Source organism: Callospermophilus lateralis, chromosome 18 (genome assembly GCF_048772815.1).
Source record: "Callospermophilus lateralis isolate mCalLat2 chromosome 18, mCalLat2.hap1, whole genome shotgun sequence".
Lineage (NCBI taxonomy): Eukaryota > Metazoa > Chordata > Mammalia > Rodentia > Sciuridae > Callospermophilus > Callospermophilus lateralis.
In genome coordinates, this window is record NC_135322.1 from 60,586,651 (window position 1) to 60,608,172 (window position 21,522).

General features: G+C 43.7%; 1 protein-coding gene across 2 annotated transcripts in view; it reads left to right on the forward strand.

The window, feature by feature from the left end:
• Gan (gigaxonin) overlaps positions 1-21,522 on the forward strand; it is a 383,888-nt gene that overhangs the window by 354,312 nt on the left and 8,054 nt on the right. For both annotated transcript variants that reach the window (XM_076837793.2, XM_076837792.2), the window contains exons 2-9: positions 5,146-5,260; positions 7,286-7,636; positions 9,337-9,554; positions 9,767-9,888; positions 11,994-12,106; positions 12,986-13,135; positions 14,309-14,445; positions 14,668-14,796. In XM_076837793.2, coding sequence (XP_076693908.1) covers positions 5,219-5,260; positions 7,286-7,636; positions 9,337-9,554; positions 9,767-9,888; positions 11,994-12,106; positions 12,986-13,135; positions 14,309-14,445; positions 14,668-14,796 — 1,262 coding nt within the window. In that variant the 5' untranslated portion in view covers positions 5,146-5,218. The remainder of the gene's footprint in view (positions 1-5,145; positions 5,261-7,285; positions 7,637-9,336; positions 9,555-9,766; positions 9,889-11,993; positions 12,107-12,985; positions 13,136-14,308; positions 14,446-14,667; positions 14,797-21,522) is intronic.

A 21,522-nucleotide genomic window follows, 5' to 3' on the forward strand; every position in this document is an offset into this window, starting at 1 on the left:
GAACAGCCTAGTCAAGACATACCCCTGGCTCACGGAAAGGCAGAAAAGCCACACTGGTAGAACTTACTGTAATTCTGTCCTCTAAGGTAAGTGAGAAAGCTTCATGGGGAGGTGCCTTAAGGAGGTGCCAGGGAACCGCAAAGTACTGCTGGCAGCTGCCCGCTGCAGGAACCTGGACCCAGGAGAGAGCCCACACAGAGGGAGCCAGAACCAGGAAGCAAACCCTTTCCTCCTGTGGTGTTTCCTGTGCCCTCTTCTAAAGAAATTACATTGTGCCAGTTGACCAAGGAAAATGATTTCAAAGGCCCAGACCCTTTTTCACCAAGTGATCTAAAAGGGTGAATTTAGAGCCAAGAAGCAATACATTGATAACCAGCACAGCCACAAGTATAGATAGTGACATCCTAAGAGAAACTCACCAAAAAGACATGCCTGTGTCATCAAGATGGTACAGTGCCTGTGAAGCCGAGTGTTAGTGACTTGGGTGTTATTCTTACCACATTCTGTTTTCTCTCTTAACTAGGAATTGACTGAATTTTTTTTCATCATTATTAATAAAAGTGTCAGGTCTAGATAAACTTTAGGGTGCTGCAAGAAGTGCCTATTGAATAAAACCTGGAGTTCTAAAGAAGCTGTTGACACAGGAGTGTAGATTTTAAATATAGGGAGAAAGCAATGTTGTCTAAGTACCATCTTTAAAAATATTTTTTTTAATATTTATTTTTCAGTTTTTGGTGGACACAACATCTTTATTTTATTTTATGTGGTGCTGAGGATCAAACCCCGCGCCCCGCGCATGCCAAGCGAGCACGTTACCGCTTGAGCCACATCCCGAGCCCCTAAATACCATCTTTATACCTTCAGATATACATCACATCTTCCTAAAGACTGGCAAGCGCCTCCTACTCACAGCAAAATAAGACTGGCTCCCTTGTACTGGCCCATAGCTGTTGTCCTGGGACCATCCTCTACCATCTCCCTGCATTCCCTTCACTTGATTTGCTGGATCCTATTTTTTTTAGTGTCCAGAAACTTTCTTGACTTGATTAAAGCACATTTTCCAACAGCATTCTGAAAAAGATTGCATGAGAGGTAAATTGTTTTGTGATCTTATGGCAGAAAAGCCACACTGGTAGAACCTCTGTGTATAAAATGTCTTTATTCTATCTTGATATTTGATTGATAGTTTGGTCAGTTATGAAAATCTGTGTTGGGGTGCTGATGTGGCTTAGTGGTAGAGCGTTTGCCCAGCATGTGTGAGATCCTGATTTCAATCGCCAGCACTGTAACACAGCAACAAAAAATCTAGGTTGGAAATAATTTTCCTCCAGGATTTTGAAGTCCTCTCCCATTGTTTACTTCCATTTATAAGCATGAAGCCATCTGACTGCCCTTCCTTTCTGTGTAGCCTATTTTCTCTCTGAAAATTTTAAGCCTTTTTACTTCTTTTAACTATTCTGAAATAGAAGGAAGAGACCTGGAGTGGGTCTGTTTCTTCCATGTCATGAGCACATGGTATTCTTTTTGCTGTGAGATGTTCCTGTTTTCAGATGTCCAACCTTCTGTACTGACATTATAGTTTTTTTTTACTTTCCTATTTCCTTGTCTTTTTCTATCTTTTGTAGGAGATTCCTCAACTTTTCATTTGGACTTTATATTTGAAAAAGTTTGTTTTGTGCTGGGCACTGTGGCACACACTTGTGATCCTAGCAACACAGAAGGCTGAGCAGGAGGATTGCAAATTCAAGGCCCTAAGTACCTTAGTGAGACCCTGTCTCAACGTAATAAAAGTGGATGGGAATATGGCTCAGAGGTTCAATGCCCCTGGGTTCAATCAATCAAAAAAATTTTTTTTGTTGTTTTACAACCATTAAAATATTTTTGTTTTTCTTTGTTTCTTTCTGGAGTACCTGTTCTTATTTCATGAGCACAATATCTTCTCTTTTCTGCCTGGGATTATTAACGAGAGGTTTTCTTTTTTTCCTTGAGCTTTTCAATTTAGCATAATCTTCACTTTTTTCCCTGTTGATTTTGGTTTACCTATTGTCTTTTTTTAGATGTCTAGTGAATCCTGTGTACTCAATTTTAAGAGTAGGGCCATCAGTTTCTTAACCAGTATGCAAAAAAAAAAAAAAAAAAGGTGTGTGCAGATAGACAGTACAGTCTTCTGATAGCTGGAGCTACACCTGGAGAGTCTTAGCCCATCTGGTCCCGGGGCCTATTTACCTGGAGTAAGTTCCATTTTCCACTTGTGTTGTAACATGGAAAGGCCTGGAGCCCAAGGGCCACACTTGCTGACTGCGGCTTTCACTCTCTCTTGGTCAAGCTGGCCCATCTTCCTGGGACAGATCAATGTCAATACCATCAGGTCTGTACTCTTGGGTTGATGGAATCCTCTAGGAGAGTCTTGGGGTTTCTTGCTTGAGGATATTGGTCTTGCTTTCAGTGTGTTAGGAGCTGAGTCGGTGGAGGCTGGGTGCATATGTTCTCTCACGCTGATTGGGGCAGCATGCCTTCCCGAAGATGCGCCTGGTGCCCCTGTCGAGACCTCAGTTCCATCCTTTTCAGAATAAAAATCACTTTTCTTCCACCACAGCTAGAGAGAGACTTACTAAACTCTTAGCAGGGAGCTGTGTAGAAACTTAGGAGGGAAGTTATGTGAATTTGGCTGTTCCAGAAGACTTGGCTGTTTTCAGTTTGTCCTTCTCCCCTCTGTCCACAGCTCCCCGGTCCCATGGTTCCTGTGCCTGGGGGGGGGGGGGGGGTCTGTGTGTGTGTTCTATGTGTGGCCTTTGCTCACTGCTGAGCTAAGACTCATGGCCTCGGTGTTTCAGATCAGATGTTCTTGTTTGTTTCTAGTTTAGGAAATTTTGTTAATGTGGTTTCCTGCTCTCCTTGTATTCTTTACCAGAAGTCTGATTCTTGATTGACTTCATTAGATAGAGTTCTGAATGCAAAGGTAAGTTTAACTTCTGGTTTCCAAATGTTTTCCATGTAGCTGTTGCTGCTTAGGATCAGCGTGTGAGATACTCTTTACTTTTTTTTAGAAAGCGTAGTTGCTTGGTAACGGTTAACATAATGCCATTTCTGAGATTTAACATAGTTGTAATTTCTGTCAATATTATGTTCAAAGCTATTTTAAAATTTTAACTTAAATATATATTTTTCCATAGAGCCTTTTTTAAAAAAATTGTTGTGGATGGACACAGTATCTTTTTATTTTATTTATTTATTTTTATGTGGTGCAGAGGATTGAACCCAGTGTCTCATGCATGCTAGGCAAGTGCTCTACCACTGAACCACAACCCAAGCTCCAGCCAGAAAATCTTAATAAAGAGTATTTGGAATGAGGATAGTATCCATAGATGGGACAAGGATAGTACACTCAGGTCACAGAAGGAGGTACGTGAGTATCAGCACAGGTGGTTTGGTAGTTTTGGTGAACAGAGCATGTTAAAACACTCTTCTGACTGCTCTGTCTTCATAATGAAATGAGAATTAAGTGTATCAGCTGAAGATGATCAGGAACTGTGCTTCAGGTTTGAGGAAAAAGAAGAAAATGTAAAGTAGTAGTTTTAGAGAGTAGGAGAATGAAGCCATATGAGAACTATATATGGATTGAAGAATAATACTATGACTATTGAGGATATGAGTCATGAATTAAAAAGAAGTATGTTAAAAAAAAAGAATATTTGGAATATCTTTTAGACTTGGGTAGATTGCAAACAAGACTTACAAGCATTGGCTTTGAAAAATTGTTCTTCAAATTGCCCATCACCTTTATGAAAGCTAGAGTCTACCAAAGGATGAATATCAAGAATATAGCTGGGCTCAGTGGTGTACACCTGTAATCCCAGTGACTCTGAAGGCTGAGGCAGGAGGATTTTAAGTTTGAAGCCAGCCTCAGCAACTTAGCAAGGCTGTAAGCAACTTAGTGAGACATTGCCTCAGGGAAAAAAAAAAAAGAATATATAAAGAACCCTTTATATGAAAGGAATGGCTAAGGATGTGGGTAGAGTGCTTGTGTAGTATGCATGAAGCCCTGCATCTGCCCCCAGCACCTCAAAAAGAGAGAAACAGACATGAACTTAACAGCTATTTCACAGAAGAGGAAACCTGGCCACAAACACATGAAGAGACATTCAGTACCTGGATGGGGAAATGCAGATTGGCAGTCTCAGTGTGATGCCACAGTCACCTTTGGGGCCAACCTCAGAGTGATGATGGTTCAGGCATCATAGAGTGTGTGTATCCACAGACAGAGATGAGGCTGTCAGCTGCTCAGCTGTGGAGAATATTTATTATCATCTTCTGCTTTGGTGGATAATGCAACCCAACTCCTTTTCCCGGCATACCCAAGGGAAGTTCTTTTACAGAGTACAAATGGAGATGTGTACATAATCGTTACAGCAAAACATGTTCAGACCATCAAGAACCTCATGACAGCCCCAGAAACCATCCATAGGAAAGTGGAAAGTTACACAACAGAACCAGGAGATAGGCTCTTGTGGATGAACAAATAAAGGAAGCAAAAAATTCAACCCAAGATTTGCATTATAGTTACTTCCAATGTTAGAAACAGAGTAGTGTATGGAGAGAACCATTTGGTTAAAGCTGATGATTGTCAACACTTAGCTTTTGCTTTGAGTAGTGGGCTTGTGAAGTCCTTGTTACATAATTGAAAATAATTATAGGATAAATGAATACACAAATAATAAGCCTAAAAGAACTTGGATTTCCAAGTGAATAGAGATTCATGGTCACTTGGATCTTAGTTCTTCATTTGTCTGTTTTGCGTTTTTTTAAAAGAAGCAGCATCTGGGGCTGGGGCTGGGGCTCAGCAGTAGGAGTGCGCACCTACCACATGTGAGGCACTGAGTTCAATCCTTAGCACCACATAAAAAATAAAATAGAGATTCTTGTGTTCACCTACAACTTAAAAAAAAAGAAGCAGCAGCAGCATCTTGAACATTGGTACCAATGTTTTATAGTTGAAAGTTGTAAGAATATGTTGACTTAAAGTTAATAAACTAAATTTTCTGAGTGGAATTGCAAAGCTAATATGTATCGTAGAATATTTAGTGCATAAATATTTATAGCTATTTGTTTTTTCATAGAAATTTTATATTTTTTTTCCTTTCTTAGGACAAAGTTAAACTATAATCCTCCAAAAGATGATGGATCCACTTATAAGATTGAACTGGAAGGGATATCGGTGATGGTCATGAGAGAGATCCTGGATTACATCTTCAGTGGGCAGGTAGGATAAGACCCAAGGGAGGAGGCCCAGAGGCTTCTTGAGCTCGGGTCGGGGGTTTCCTTCCAGCCACACATGGCCAGTGACCTTGTCTTCCTCTTCCATTATGGTGGGCTTTCAGGGGTCTCTCCTGGGGATGGCGCCCCGTGCTGGTCTCCCTTCCCGGCTCTGATCCTGAACGAGCTGCTGATGACCAGCCTTGGACCCAGTCCGTCTGTGTTTGCTGCGTGAAGCCTATGCCCACGCTGCAGGAGATGGGCAGGGCGGGGGACCCTGTGGGCCCTCACTGCTGCCCTTGATGTCTTGTTTCTGCATCTTGAATCCAGTCTTGCTCCTGCCCATGCTGTCAGGGAATGCGTTCTGTCCCCACAGCAGGGCGAGAGCTTCCTTGGGCAGTGGGCTTTCTTCATAGAAGTGAAGAGCTCCTTACAGGTCACTCCCAAGAAAGAAGGTTGACACAAATGATAAGACACCCTTACATTGGTGATGCCCTGGTCCCAGTGCCTTAGTAGCACCCCATCCCTGCCTGACCCCAGTCTTTATCCCTATCGCCCTTTGCTCTCTTGGGCGTTTAGTGATGCCCAGGGAAGAAATGACCCGTGACTAGACATCTTGCTTTTCCTTTGCCCTCTTCCCACCCCCAGCCCCACAGTGTGATTTCAGGTCTAGCTTGGATGTGAGTCGGGGCTGGTTTTATTAGCAGGAGGTCAGGGTGGCTCACAGTGACGGGAGAATGCATTTTCTCCTCTTCCTCTCTGAGGTCTTGCCCAGCTTTCTCCCTGGCTCCTTCAAGGTGTTTCTGTTGAGCTCTTCCTTTCTGTATGGACGCTCTCCTCCGTATTTCTTGGTGTCCCAACTGTATTGCTGCCTTCTCTAAGCACGTTCGTTCTGTCCAGAGCCGCACTCAGGACTCTCATCCTGAAGGTGTGTGGTGATCCATAGTATTCCCTCGTCTTTTCTCTAAACACAGCAGCGGGCATGTATGTGTGTAATTGCTCAAAATGAACAGAGTTAAAGTAACTTGGGTTCAGCCCTTAAAACCCTGAGAGATTATAGCACTGCCGACCTGGCCTGTGGCCAGCCCCTTGTCTACTTGGAGTCAGCATCGCCGCACATCACTGGCCAGGGAGAGCATGCGTGCTCAGAGTTGGACCCCAGACGAAAGACTGTATTTTCAGATTAACTTCTGTGGTTCATTCCAATTTTAATTGTAAAACCACGGTGGCAGTATAAATTATAACAAACTCCTGAATTGTCAGTTTGGTCTTATTGAGATGTGGTATTTTTGTTTTTGTTTTTTTCCACATGCCTATATTTGATAGCTCTCTGCTATCTCATAGAACAAGATGTTTCTTGCTATGCTCTTTGAATACTTTCCTTGACATTTCTGAACGTAGGAAAGCACCCTCATTTGGGGACTTCACCCATGATTGTGGCAGTATTATAGTGGCCATATCTCTACACTGAGTAAAACAAAGGAAAAGTAAACTTTCACAATGAGAAAAAACAACCTTATACTAGGAATTTATCCCAAAAGGTATTTTCAAGGCCAAATTGTTTTGGTTGCTCCATGGTGTTTTGGTATTCAAAATGGGGCTGCTGAGGGGTAGAAAGCTCTCCTTCAGGGCCTGCATTCAGCTGGGCATACCACTTGGCAGAACAGAAAACCCATATAGTCAGAGGCAAGATTTTCAGCATCTCTGGTGCTAGGATTTAAAGAAACCACGCTGTGTCCTAAACATTTCCACTCTGAAGCTTTCTCTGAGCTGCAGAAGTAAGGCAGATCATCACTTCGGCAGGGCTGGGGAGTTCACATGGATGTAGCAGGGGAAGACTACGGCGACTGAGGCACGCACACATCCGCTTGCATTGGTGCAAGGGTGACCTCTTGATGGAGGTGCCTGGCATCTCAAGTATTCCCTCGTTTTTGGCCTGCAGAAGTGGAGACTTCGTGTGGTTTAGCTAGTAGATTAGTGGCCCACCATAATTACCTACATTCAGGTATCAAATGCTGTGACCCTCTTTCAGATCAGGCTGAACGAAGACACAATCCAGGATGTTGTGCAGGCAGCAGACCTGCTGCTACTGACGGACCTGAAGACCCTGTGCTGTGAGTTCTTGGAAGGCTGCATCGCTGCCGAGAACTGCATCGGCATCCGAGACTTTGCCCTGCACTACTGCCTGCACCACGTCCATTACCTCGCCACAGAGTACCTGGAGACTCACTTCCGGGACGTCAGCAGCACAGAAGAGTTCCTGGAGCTGAGTCCTCAGAAGCTCAAAGAAGTGATTTCTCTTGAGAAGTTGAATGTGGGCAATGAAAGATACGTGTTTGAAGCAGTGATTCGGTGGATAGCCCATGACACAGAAATAAGAAAGGTATCTGTCGCTGACAGCATGGTCTCAGGTTGCATTTTTATTTGCTTTAAATTCATATTGTAGTTGTTTTGTCTTTGTCAATTTGAAAGATTTACCAGGTTGTGACACTAAAGCAATGGGCCTTTTACCCCAGTCTGTATCCGCGGGGATGATGGACCTGGGAGGAAGCGTAACATCTGTCCTGCCTTGCTTTTAATGGCAAAGTGCACTTCAAGCCTAAGCGGGAGGTTGCAGAACTGCCTCGTCTCTCCCCATGCCCTTGGCACCCCTCCTGCCTGCTGCATCGCTGGGTGTACCCTGTCCCCCAGGTGCCCTCAGCAGGCACATGAAGTCCAGCAGAGAGGGGATAGGCTTGCCTCAGGAGCTCGATGGGTTCTCCTGGAGAGATTGGCACTGGGTGGGGAGGAAGCAGGCGGGCTCTGAAGTTTGTGTAGCCGTGTGGTTCCACACACAGGCAAGGTTCTGGGAGTGGTGGCTTGGGGAAGAGGTTCCTAGAGAATATCAAGGCTCAGATCCAAATCAGAAGCACACTGTGGGAGGGAGCAAAAGCACAGGACTTCATTTCCAGTCTGCTCTTCATAAATAAGAAACTAGCTCCAATTACTCATTTTAAAATAAGAAATGTATTAGGTTGGTTTTAGAGAGTAGATTTCAAAAATGTACAGTTGCGCTGTTAATTGTTCTTGGAAACTATTAACCTAAGTTTTAAGGATTATCATATAATTTTTTAAACACCGTAAACCTATGAGTGAGTATATTGAGGAATCCTGTGTATAGTCTTTTGTTAGTTTTAGTCAGGACATAGTAGTGTTCTTTTTTCCACGTCAGTCAGGTAAATTAGAAGAGGAGATAGCAGAGTATCCACCTGCCCTGCTTATGGAGGCCACCACAGGAGAGAATACTCCTCTCCAGCTTCTGCTGGAACCTCTTGTCTCAGAGGGGTGAGAATACTTACGGTGACTGGTTACTAGGGAAACGAGACAATTCTTTGCCCTTTGTTAATCTGAACTTGATACCATACTCTTGGCTTTTATTACTCAGAGTACAGGAGAGTATACCTTAACATGACTACTTGAAACCCAAGAAAAATCTCTAAATATACCAATTAATCAAGTCGTTTATAGTGTTTCGTCTTACATATGTGGAGTGCAGTAGTTGGTTCAGTGTAGAGCAGCAGAAGCATATAATCATCTTATATGTGTTAGTTAATTTTGAACAGCAATTACTAAGGAATGATTATAGAGTACTCAGAATTTTTTTACTTTGGGCTTTTCTATATTTTTCTTACCAACAATGAGGCATTATCTAAATTTACCATATAATATCATATATATTACCTATGTAAATGTGAACTCCCAGAACATCCAAATATGTTGGTATAAAGCAAATTATAGTCCTTTTTTACTCTGTTTACTTATTGGAAGAGAAACCCCGTAGATATAAAAAAAGCTGCTGCTTGAAACTTTGCACTGATCCTCAAATATAAATATGAACAGATGGTTTTAAAATTTTTAGCTTTTATTCCTGAGGCTCTGGGAAGCAGGAAGGAAAGGGGTGAGCACACATTCACGCCGTCCTGGCCCTGATACCTTGCCTGTTAGTAGTGGGGCTGTTGTTAGTTTTCTACAAGTTGGAGGACGTGTGCTCTGGAGCCCCTCCTGCTCTCCAAGGCTAATCCCATCCTTTCTCTCCCTCTGCAGGTCCACATGAAGGATGTCATGTCAGCACTCTGGGTTTCAGGCTTGGACTCTAGTTATTTACGGGAACAGATGCTGAATGAACCATTAGTACGAGAAATTGTCAAAGAGTGCAGCAATATTCCGCTCAGCCAGCCGCAGCAGGGAGAGGCAATGCTGGCCAACTTCAAGCCCCGGGGTTACTCAGAGTGCATTGTGACTGTGGGCGGGGAGGAAAGAGTGTAAGTTTGGGTGCAAGGTGTTTGAAAGGTGGGATAAAAGAAGAAGTAGTTCTATGTAAACAAGAATTCAGAATATTTTTCAGTTTCTAAAGCATAATAGCAATTGATGGTTTAATGTTTTAAACATTCTATAGAGCACTAAAGCTAGTAATGGTTTTTGTAAGCAGAACTACATAAAACATTAACTGCTAATCAATTATTTATTTCCTTAGTTCCCGGAAACCGACGGCCGCGATGCGATGCATGTGTCCTCTTTATGACCCTAACAGGCAGCTTTGGATTGAACTGGCACCTTTGAGCATGCCGAGAATTAACCACGGAGTTCTCTCAGCAGGTAACATCCTGTAGTCAGTTTTAGTTGAACACATGACCAGTAATAGATAATTTCAGGGTCAAGTGGAATGACTAAAACCTTTGAAGATGTAATTTTATTGTCTTTACATGATGATATTGTCAGTGTGGGTACAGCTTTCAAGACCATGGTTGAGAGAAGAGCATCTACGTCAGTCCTCATTATTTCCAAGTGTCAGTACACAGTCATCTGTAAGGTGGAGGGACACAGACTAGGTGGTGTCACTAAGAAAGAGGTGCCCTGATTAGCTGTGCAGCCATCCATGGTCCTGGTATTTTCTTGAGGCATATATTCCCATCTTCAGAATTCATGCTATGTGGAATTCCTATGAGACTTTAGAATATATTACTTAAATTAGCAGTGGCTCAAAATTATTTTACTATGGAGAGTATGTTTTACTTGACTTTTACAAGTTTGAAAATTGCTTCACATTACTCAAAGCTCCTACTTCAGGAGGTGACAGGAAGGATTGGGACTGCTGCTCTGCCGTGCTTGGCTGCCTTTCTCTTCTCCTTAGACCCTGAGTTCACCCTGCAATAAAATGATATCCCCAATCTATATCAATTACCTGGCATGCGTGCGGTCTGGGTTCGATCCTCAGCACCACATACAAAGATATTGTGCCCGTCGAAAAAACTAAAAAAAAAATAAATATTAAAAAATTCATTCTCTCTCTCTCTCTCTCTCTCTCTCTCTCTCTCTCTCTCTCTCTCTTAAAAAAAAAAAAAAAAGTGTGGAATTTGTGTTCATCGTCCACTTGAGTGAGTTTCCGGTAGTCAATGGCTGGGAAGAGACACTCAGCTTCCTCTTGGAGCAGCTCTTCGCCTATCTGAAACCTGCTATTGTTTCTACAGTTCCAAGTTTCCTAGAGTTATCTTCAAATTTCATTTTTGAAGCATGATAAACATTGTTATTTTATCATTTTTCTGAGTACTCCAATATTTGGAATTTGTATTTCCTGACTTCTGCTTCTGCTGTTTTTGTTTTTTTGTAGACCTTAATTTCTTGTTATGTCTGAAATAAACATTGTTATTTTATCATTTTTCTGAGTACTCCAATATTTGGAATTTGTATTTCCTGACTTCTGCTTCTGCTGTTTTTGTTTTTTTGTAGACCTTAATTTCTTGTTATGTCTGAATATCTTTGACTAGATGCTGGTATTTTTATTAATAATTATTTGTATGAATAATTGATGCTTTGAAGTTTTAGAATGCTAATAGTCTAAAGCTTAGATGAAAGTACTTTCTTCTATGGAATTTTTGCATTTGATTCTGCCCGTTGCCTAAGAACACCACTAATTTGGTATTACTGTAAATAGAGTTCAAGGCTGGAGGTCTCCTAGGCAAGCAAGGGGGTTTAAATCTGAGCCTGATTCTGACTGACCTGCATCCTGAGAGAATAGAATTTTGAAGAGGATTTCTTGCCAGAAACCAGATCTTTTTGTGGCCCTGTGGCTTAGATTTCTCTCTTCTCATCCCCATGACAAAAGTGCAAATTCCTCAGAGTGGGAAATGCCTTGGAAGCATTGGTTCCTTGCCTGGTGACCACTCTAGAGGTTCTGCTTCTTCCTTCAGTTTTTCCTTTTTTGTTTTGTTGGCTTTTAAGTGTTTTATCCAACAATGTAGATTTGTTTTGAAGAAGAATATCTAATCCTCCTTTCATAGAAGTTCCATAATTACTCTTGGATCCTGTTTTGAATACAGAGAGCACACTGGTGCTCAGCTCTGAGTGTCCCAGAGGTCTTGAGGGCAGGTGTGGCCTTTGGGTCAGAAGTTGCATGAGAGTCAGAACCAGGAATAAAATAGGTGAACTGAGGTGATCTGGAGCTGCCTAGTGACTGAAGAGGTGGTGTCAGCCTGGCTTCTCATCTTAGGGGTGGGAGTCCCCTCAAAGACACTAATGAGTAAAGCAGAGTGGTCAGAATGACTCACAAACTCAGCTCTGTCACCAAGGGGCAAAGGTCCGAGTCCAAGAACAAAACTATGGTGGCTGAAGAAGGTCTCCAGATGCTGCTCCACCCTGTGGAGCTTGACATGCTGGAGGACGTGCATTTTGGGTGACTTATGTGTGTCCTGTGATTCTTGCAGAGGGATTTTTGTTTGTGTTCGGGGGCCAAGATGAAAATAAGCAGACCCTGAGCTCAGGAGAAAAGTACGACCCAGACGCAAATACGTGGACTGCATTGCCACCCATGAATGAGGTACCCCACGTGTGTTTCCTGTGATGGGTTTCCTCTTCCCCTGGGTCCTCTTGCTGGCTTAGTGTTCCAGTGTCTAGGAAGAGAAGAGGCAGCCCTGCCTAGGCCCCGCCTGTGTGTTCACGACCCCCTTGCCTTGCGTCTCTCCTTCCTGCTCAGGCCTCACCTGCTCTTACCCTGGGCCCTTGTGTTGTTTGTCCCTCCTTGTCTGAACCTCCCTGGAGACTGCACGGCCTGCTCCTCCCCCACCTCAGTCCTTTGCTGTGTCCTCACTTTTCAGGGGGTTTCCTCCTGCCTCTTCTCTCACACATAAGGTCTTTCCTAATCCTTCTGGAGGCTCTTTGATGGCTGGAAATTCCTTCTGTCCCGATTTACCTTCATGCTAGAGCAGGGCTCAGCATATGGGGCTCTGAGGTGGTGGCTGGATGAATGGCCAACCCCAGGGCTTCAGCCACTCCCAGACCTCAGCAGCCCAGTCCTCCCCACTGCCCCTCCCGTGGAGAGTCTGCACAGTTGTGGCCCTTTTGTGTCTCACTCCTCCACTTGGAAACCCACAGCCCATTGCTATGCAAAAACAATTCTGTGAAACCCATTATTACCTAAGGTAATATTCTTTTTTCTTGCTGTGAGTTATGTGAGTTAAAAAGTAATGGTTGTGCCAGTGAATTCACCACATTTTATTCCCTTGTTCTGAAAAATGCCTGGTTTGGGGTTCTTTATTGTGCTGGAAGGGCGATTGCTAGTGAAGCCAGAAATAAATGCATTAGGAGAAGTGGTTTTGAACCCCTTTTTGCTGGAACACTGCAATAAAATGATATCCCCAATCTATATTAAATACCAAGTATCAGCTTTTACATAAGAAGATCTTTGATGTGTTTTCAGGCAAGACACAACTTTGGAATTGTGGAGATTGATGGGATGCTGTACATTCTGGGAGGGGAGGACGGTGAGAAGGAGCTGATTTCCATGGAGTGCTACGACATTTACTCTAAAACCTGGACAAAGCAACCTGATTTGACCATGGTTAGGAAGGTGAGGACAATAGCTTGTGATAACTAGTCTGTTCATTTATTTCTTTAGTATACCTTTAATATAACTCAGAGTACTTAAAGATTTAAAATGATAGAGTTCTGTCTTTTTTTTTAGTTGGAGACAACATCTTTATTTTATTTATTTATTTATTTTTTTATATGGTGCTAATGATCTAAACCAGCGCCTCGCACGTGCTGGGCAAGCGCTCCACCACTGAGCCACAACCACAGCCCCGAGTTCTGTCTTTATTAGTAGCTTCCCATACCTGTCAACAGCTACATGCCAAGATAGGAAAGAGAGGGTGCCTGAGAGTTGACTCTGGGGCAGGAGGTGGCACTGCTTGGTACAGGTCTGTTGATGGTGCCATGTGTGTGCACTAATCTAGGGAGCAGCCAGATATCCCCACCTGTTCCTTAATCACTGTTCAACATGGGGGAGAAACATTAGTCAGTATACAGGTGAGAGCAAATAGCTTACATAGTTGTTTAGAGTAAAGCCCATCTTTTTTTATAGTCCTGTTGTGGGCAAGGAGTATCCATCAAGCCTAAGCTTCATGCGTTATCATAGGTATTTTACATCTTTAGGTACAGAGACATGCTTTGTGCCCTTTCAGCTGAGCTATTTAGATAGGAATTAAATGACTTCTTGTTTTGTGAAATCTGTATCTTGGGATCTTCAAATATTGATAAAATAATAGAGACCAGAACTTTTTTTTTTTCTTTGCAATATTGAGGGTTAAACTTAGAGCCTTGTGTACACTAGGCAAGTGCTGTACCACTGAGCTAGACCCCCAGCCTTGGAGAGCTTTTAGAAAATAGGACTCTTGACTTAGGATGCAGAAGAACTCCTCCTCTGGGATTCAAACGTGTATTCCCTTGCTCTTCTCATTTTTAAGTCCTGTGGTATCATTGAAAAGCACTGTAGGGGCCTGGAGTTGTAGCTCAGGGATAGAGTGCTTGCCTCGTACGTATGAGGCACTGAGTTCGATTCCCAGCACCACATCTAAATAAGCAAATAAAATAAAGGTCCATCAATAACTAAAAAAAAAAAATTTAAAAAAAAAGAAAAGCACTGTAGTTTTACTGTTAGAAATCAATCCTTTATGTGATAAATTGGTTTCTGGATGAGTTACTGTCTATTCTTCTGTCCATATCATTTTATTTTTTTTTTCAGATTGGCTGCTATGCAGCTATGAAAAAGAAAATCTATGCCATGGGTGGAGGATCATATGGAAAACTGTTTGAATCTGTGGAATGCTATGACCCAAGGACCCAGCAGTGGACTGCTATATGTCCACTGAAAGAGAGGAGGTGAGTGACTGTGAATGCAGACTCCCTTTCTGGTCTGAAGCCCTTACCCAACTCTTCTTCCTCTTTCTTTCAAAGTGACCTTTCATTTGACTGACACTTCCTAGAAAGGAAGGTCCTCAAGTGCGTGAAATGCTGGCTACTGCGGTTATAGCAAGCGCTAGAGGCACTGGGACTTGGATCTTCAGCCGTGACTCATGCTGGCTGTGCTGTGTGGCCTTTTAGGTTTGGAGCTGTGGCCTGTGGAGTTGCCATGGAGCTGTACGTGTTTGGGGGAGTCCGAAGTCGTGAGGACATCCAGGGTGGTGAGATGGTCACCTGCAAATCCGAGTTCTACCATGATGAGTTTAAAAGGTAATTGCAAACAGCTTCATGTAGCTTCTGTAGCTTTTACTTTACACTGTTAAAAGCATGTTTCAGCTGTGTTTAGTTTTGATTTCAGGTTACTTCATTGTGTTGCCTCTTTAAGAGATATGATCAAAGACATTTATTTAGTGACTTCAGAAGTATTGGTAACTCAGTGGAAACCATGGAAACGAGTCTCTAAAATGTAGACCAGATCTTGACATTTAGTTGCTTAGAATAATTTACTGGCTTCCAGTACCTTTTAGGAAAAGGTTTAAACTTCTCGACTTGGCATAATCGGCCTTTGTCTGCTTTTTCTGCTACAGTCCAACCCAGTTGTTTCACACTCCCCCCACCCCCAGGCCAAACATGTATGCCTCTCCTTTGGCTTAAAATATCCCTTCCCACTGTTCATTCTGTCTGACCTTTTCTAAACGATGCTTGTGTTGCTGCCTGGGGAAAGCTGCACCCCATCTTCCAGTCTGAATTGGGTCCCTCAGTCAGTGATCCCGTGGTCTCTGTGCACATCTCTCTGAGTTTGTAACTACCAATCATAAACACCTTCAGAGCAAGGTCCCACCTAGTCAGCTGTGCATCCAGGCTTCCAGCATCAGGCCTGGCCTGTGTCACACTCCTTCAGATGTCGAATAGTAGATGAAATGTGGCATTGAGGTTCTTACGATGTCTGGCCAGCTGCCATGTGCATCTCGTAGAGCAAAAGCATCTTTTCCAGACTTCCTCCTCTCCCCTCCTTTCACATATTCTGTTGTAACCATGACACTGCTGTACTCTTACTGCAGTGGTACCTTCAGATTTTCGGGGGACACCGTTGCACTGAATGTAATCTCAGTCGTTACCAGAAGAGGGTGCTATAATATAATGTTTCGTTTCTTATTATTTTACAAAAGGGCAAACAATGAATAGATCCCAAATGTTAGAAATACATATAAATGTTCCCTGATTTTTAATGTGCTTTAAACTTAGGATATTTTCATAGCCTTTTTTGTTTCCAATTGTAGGGGTAGACTGTCAGGAGACTCCAAGTGTGAGAGGGTTCAGAAATGTTTGTTAAGTGGGGGTGGACAAAGAACTTGAAAGCCACACTGCTCCTTCCTGAAGGTGCTATGCGGCTGACTGCCAGGGTAGGAAGTAGGCTATTAATTTCCTGCTCCAGTCAGTCTCGAGACAGTCTACCCAGCTGCATTAACAAGCAGTAGCAGTATGTTTGGTTTTTGATAAAGCGTTGGTGTAAAGCTATTTTGTTGACTGGATTACTGCTCAGACAGCATGAAGCATGACTCCTGCTTATGTTTGGCCACTTTCTGCCCCTGTGCTCATTATGAAGTTTTTCATCCTGCCACTTGGTTTGCCATAAACTGCTGGGACCTTTATGATTCAATCTGTCAATTCATGTTTGTGGTTGATGAACTTTATTATGTGATTTAAGTCCATGATTATTAAACATAAAAGTCTTGCTCTTTCTTTGCTATTTAAAAGCTCTTCCAACCAAATATAATTCCTACATCTTGTTGGGCACTGCGGCCCACACCTAGAATCCCCGTGACTCAGGAGGTTGAGGCAGAAGGATGGCAAATTTGAGGTCACCCTCAACAACTTAGCAAAGCTCTGAGCAGCTTAGCAAGACCGTATCCCAAAATAAAAGGTAAAAAAGGGCTGGGGATGTGCCTCAGTTGTTAAGCACCTCTGAGTTTGATCCCTTGTATCAAAAAAAAAAAAAAAAAAGTTTCTATATCTTCATCTTCCATATATCTAGGCTGTTAAGTTCATTTGTAAATAGAATAAAGAGAGCTAAGTGCTCTTGTCAACATAGTACAAAGGATTCTCACATGTTTAGATCACACTAAGCATGTATGTAATGGTGCCACCAAGTACGAGTCACTTAACTCACTGGATTTAGTGTAGATTTTGTAATCAGCCCTATTTCACATAAGGAAACCAGAGCACAGAGAGGAAACTTAGACTCGGGTGTGCTGGCTCTAGAGTCCTCCTTTGCATGACTCCGCTCTATTGGCTTAAAAAATATATAGACTTTGGCGCTGGGGATATAGCTCAGTTGGTAGAGTGCTTGCCTTACATACACAAGGTTCTGGGCTCAATCCCCAGCACCACAGGAAAAAAAATAATAATAATATAGGCTTTTTCTTAAATATCTATAGACAAATAACATATAGGAGTCATTCATTTCTTAATAGATCGGATGTTACCAAGCACGTTCTAATTGCATATTGTGGAAACTGTTGCCAGTTGAGCAATCTGTATTAGTTTGGGGACCATTTAGATTGTTTTTAAGTAATCTCTTGTCTTTCCTGTCTTTGTTTCATATTTTTAGGTAAAAACTTTCCTGGCAAAATGCCGTATCTTATTATTTTCTGTGTTTCTGAATAAAAACAACACTGGTAGAAGGAAAGCAAAGAAATCACCGTAAGTTATTCCCAAGTCCTAGTTAACCATTCAGCCAGGGCGAGACTTTCTCTTCCTGATCCTGCGTCCTGTCCTCTTAATATACTGCCATCCTCCCAGCTATCCATACTCAAAGGGTCCTCTTTGATCGCTCTTGTGCCGCCATGTCATCAGTTGCCACGTCTTGTCTCTCATGGGATCTGCAAGCTTTCTCACACACACCTCCATGCACAGTGTCCTCAGCCTCAGGGCAGCCCTGGCGAATGCCCAGCCTCTGCCTCTTGACTTGGACAAAAGCCTGGGCCATCTCATACCCCTGCTCAGACCTCTTCACGCTTTCCCGTTACTTACAACATCCACATAACCGTACTCAGCCTCTTTGGCGTCCTCTGATCCAAGGTGAGGAGGTCACCAGTCTTCTTCGTCCACAGGAAGACGTCCTTTTCACTTCCTCCAGCTACCTCTGTGCATTTGCTCACCCTCCTTTTCATTTCAGTTTTGTGTATCAGTCAGGTTAACTTGAAGCTCAGACCTGTCGGTTTCACCTTTTCATCCCAGAATGCATGATTGGAATAGGTATGTGTGACACCAGGAAGAATCTCATTTTGGTTTCTGATCCAGGGATTAGGGGCCATTGTGGCAGGAAATGCTGAGTAGAACCCTGGAACTCTGATTTCCTACCAACATAGAAAACCAGAAGTAACATGCATCCTAGGGAAATTGACAGATTATGTCACCATCAAAAACTTGAAAATGCTGGCATGATGATAGCTTTCACAGCCCTGTGTAATCCAATTAGGAAAAGTAGACATGACAGGTGGATCTTGGAAAATGACTGCAACGTCATAAACTTCAGTCAGGTGGCTTCGCTGATCATAGATGCCGTCCAGATGTAGTACCTGCACACACACGTTGTCTCTTTATGCAGCATGGTCCCGGGCCTTGCCCTGCAGCTATTGGCCTAGTCAGTGTTTTTAATTCTGACCTATTTTCAGGGCTCATCAGAAGCCAATTGCTATTACCTGGAGGGGCCGACAGTAAACCTGCATGTTTCACCCCAGGTCCAGGTCAGTCTTGTCTCTGCTGTGTACATGTCCACAAGATTCGATCACCTCTGTGTCCCACAGATCATCGCATTTTCTGCCCTGTTCATCAGAGCTTGCTGCTGGGGAGCCTCAGTACTTCAGGTGCCTCCAGAAGGCATGTGAACTGGAGGATAGGAGCTGAACCCCACTCTTGACCAAAAAATTCCACCAAGAATCCAGTCAGGAGACAGAAGGCACACCGGTCATTTGAACAGGGAAAATGTAATATACTTGATTATTAACTAGTAAGAAAGATCAACTGCTACAAGAGATGAAGGAGGACTTGAAATAATGCACAAATGGGGGCTCGGGGTATAGCTCAGTAATGGAGCATATCCTTAGCATGTATAAGGCCCCAGCGCCCTGGGTCCACTTCCCCAGCACAAAAAAAATGAAAAAAGAATGCATAAATAGCTGATGTAAGAAGCACAGCTACTACTTTAGGGCCAAGGGAAGGACCCAAGGAAGGAACAAATTGGAAAGAGTCCTCCCAGCCCTCGAGACTGAGATTGTCCCACCGAGGGAGTGTGCTGTCCTCCCTGTAAGCAGAGCACTAGGGTGCGGGTGCCAGGGGAGCTCAAGGGAAGTGGACACTGGCCTGCACTGCACACGGCCCTGCAGCAGGAGGCGGAGCGCCCTCTGTCCCCGCCTTCTGTGGTCAGAGCCAGCTGCTGGTTTGGCTCCATTCTGTCCCTTTGGTTTCTACACTGTCATTGCATCTCATCCTAGCTCAAGCTGTCACCAACCACTGCCACCCGAGTGATCCCCAGCTCTAACTGACTGCAGCCTTCTTTTGGCCTTCCAGATCACTGTGGTGGCCCCGTGTGCTCCTCATGTGCAGGTCTGAGGCTCAGGTTCCCACGCAGCTCCACTCTAGCTGCGCCCAGCTGTTTGGATTACCTTTTCTTGAAATGTTTTCTTTCCCCTTCATCAGGTTGGAGGATTTCTGCTGCTCGGTCCTAAACCTGCTGTTGCTTTCCTTTGCTCTCTCCAGCCTGTGGTTACAGCATATTTTTATTTCAAGTATTATCTTTTCAATTCTAAAATCTTTGTGCAGTTTGTTATTAGTGTTGGTTGGTTGGTTGGTTTTTGTTTTTCTTTTCATTCTTTCTGTTCTGAAATTGTTGTCTCTCCATCACAAGCCTCTTTCCTTCCCCTCACTGAGCGTGCTCATGGTAGCTGCCTTCAGCTCTCTGCCTGACAATCCCAGCGTCTGAGTCATCTCAGAGTTGGCGTCTGTTGATTGTTTATTCCCTTGAGAATGGCTTCTCCTTTTTCTAACTCTTCTTTTGTTGAGTAATTCTGGATTGCATCCTGGACATTGTTAGTTATGTTGTTGAGGCCCTGAGTGTGGCACTGAGAGTCTCAGGAGGCAGTTATCATGGTCAGACTCCAACGCAGGCTGCCATACCTGCGGTGGGTGGTACCTCAGCTCTCATTTCAGTTCTTGAAGCCTCAGTTACAGGCACATGTGGTCCCAGACTTGGCAAAAGACTTGAAATGAGCGGATGCTCGTCCATGAAGTCTTCCTCCGTGCCTGTCCTTTCTGGGGTCTTCCCCTCACTCCAGGGCTCCTGACCCCCATTCCCAATTCCTATAGCCAGAAAGGTGGCCAGTTTTAACTACCCAATGGTGCCACCTTCACGCTGCCTTTAGAGAAAACTACAAAGGAACAGGAAATTCACTTCACGGGGGTTGCTAACTCAACTTTCATTTTTTTCCCCAAACCAGAGCCCTCTGGTAGCTGTGTTTGTGTTTTATCCAGAGATTTAGCTGATACTTACAGCAGCACTTGGGCAAGAAGCAGACATCAGCCGGGCACCATGGTGCCCACCTGTAATCCCAGCGGCTCAGGAGGCTGAGGCAGAGGATCATGAGTTCAAAGTTCAAGTTAGCCTCAGCAAAATTAAGGTGCCGAGCAACTCAGTGAGACCCTGTCTGTAAATAAAATATAAAATAGGGCTGGGATGTGGCTCAATGGCCGAGGGCCCCTGAGTTCAATCCCTGGTACCGCCTCATCAAAAAAAAAAACCAAAAAAAACAGCAGACACTTCACCTCATAAAAGCTTGCTTTTCTCTCCTCTCTCTTCTCCCCCAGATCTCTTTGCTGTTCTTTGCCTCTCCAAAGCTCACTGCTGCAGTCCATTCTGAATTTTAAAGTGTCGTTCTCAGGGGCAATCTTAATTCTGAGTCGTCAAAGGACCTGTCATCATGGCCTCCATGTTCTGATAGCCCATGTTTGAGAGGGTGGCCGTGAGTGCATGGTGTTGCCTTGTTCCTCATATTAGTGACTCTAATGGTAACCTCTGAAGCATCCTGGACACCATGCAGGTGCTCATTTTGCTCCACAGTGCTGGGAGCCATCAGCCAAGTAGGTATGACAAATTCCTTGCCAGCTTACTCCCATGCTGTCTAGTGGAAGGACTTCTGAAAGGTGATCTTGCTCAAGGACCAGGGCAGGATCCGTGTTTAGGGTGTTCCCCCTTTAGAATAGGGCGGTTTAGCATAATAGGAGATTAGGGTGTTCCCCCTTTAGAATAGGGCGTATCCTGCTGCTGAGTTCCTCTTGAGTTCTTAGGGTCAGACAGTATATTTTGGGAGACAGAAGCCCATGCGGAGTGGATTTGGGCAGAGAACGTGGATTCCCCCAGAGCGTGTTTGTAGACGGCCGGTGTGACGGGAATAAAGAATTGCTGTTTGAATCTACAAGCAGTGTGGTGACTCGTGATTTGTGCCCAGCCAGAGACTGCGGCACCACAGCAGGCATTTCAGGTGCCTGCTTTACAGAAGAGGAAGTAGTGGTTCAGGTAGCAGCATTTCCAAGGACAATGAAGTGACAATGTTCTAAACCTTCCTACCTGCTTATGAGCAGCAGCAGCTCAATATGTGATCCAGTGAAATTTCCAAGTTCCATTTCACTTGAAGCCTCTGCATTGCATTACATAACCTCAATCCCCTAGGCTTATTTTTGTTTGTTTGTTTGTTTTTTGTTTTTTGAAGCTAGGAATTCTGTATCATTGATATGCTGAGGACCAAATTGAGTAGATCATCCACATAGGGCAGTTTCTTCAGCTTCATACCATTATTCCAAGAATGAATCTTGTTACATTCTCAGTCAACAAAATTTCCGGGGCGCCTCACTGTGCTCCAGGGAGCTTTAGCAGCAGCACAGTCCCATGTGTCCTCTCTGGGGAATGCTGCTCATCCTGTGAGCAGACAGGCCCTGCCC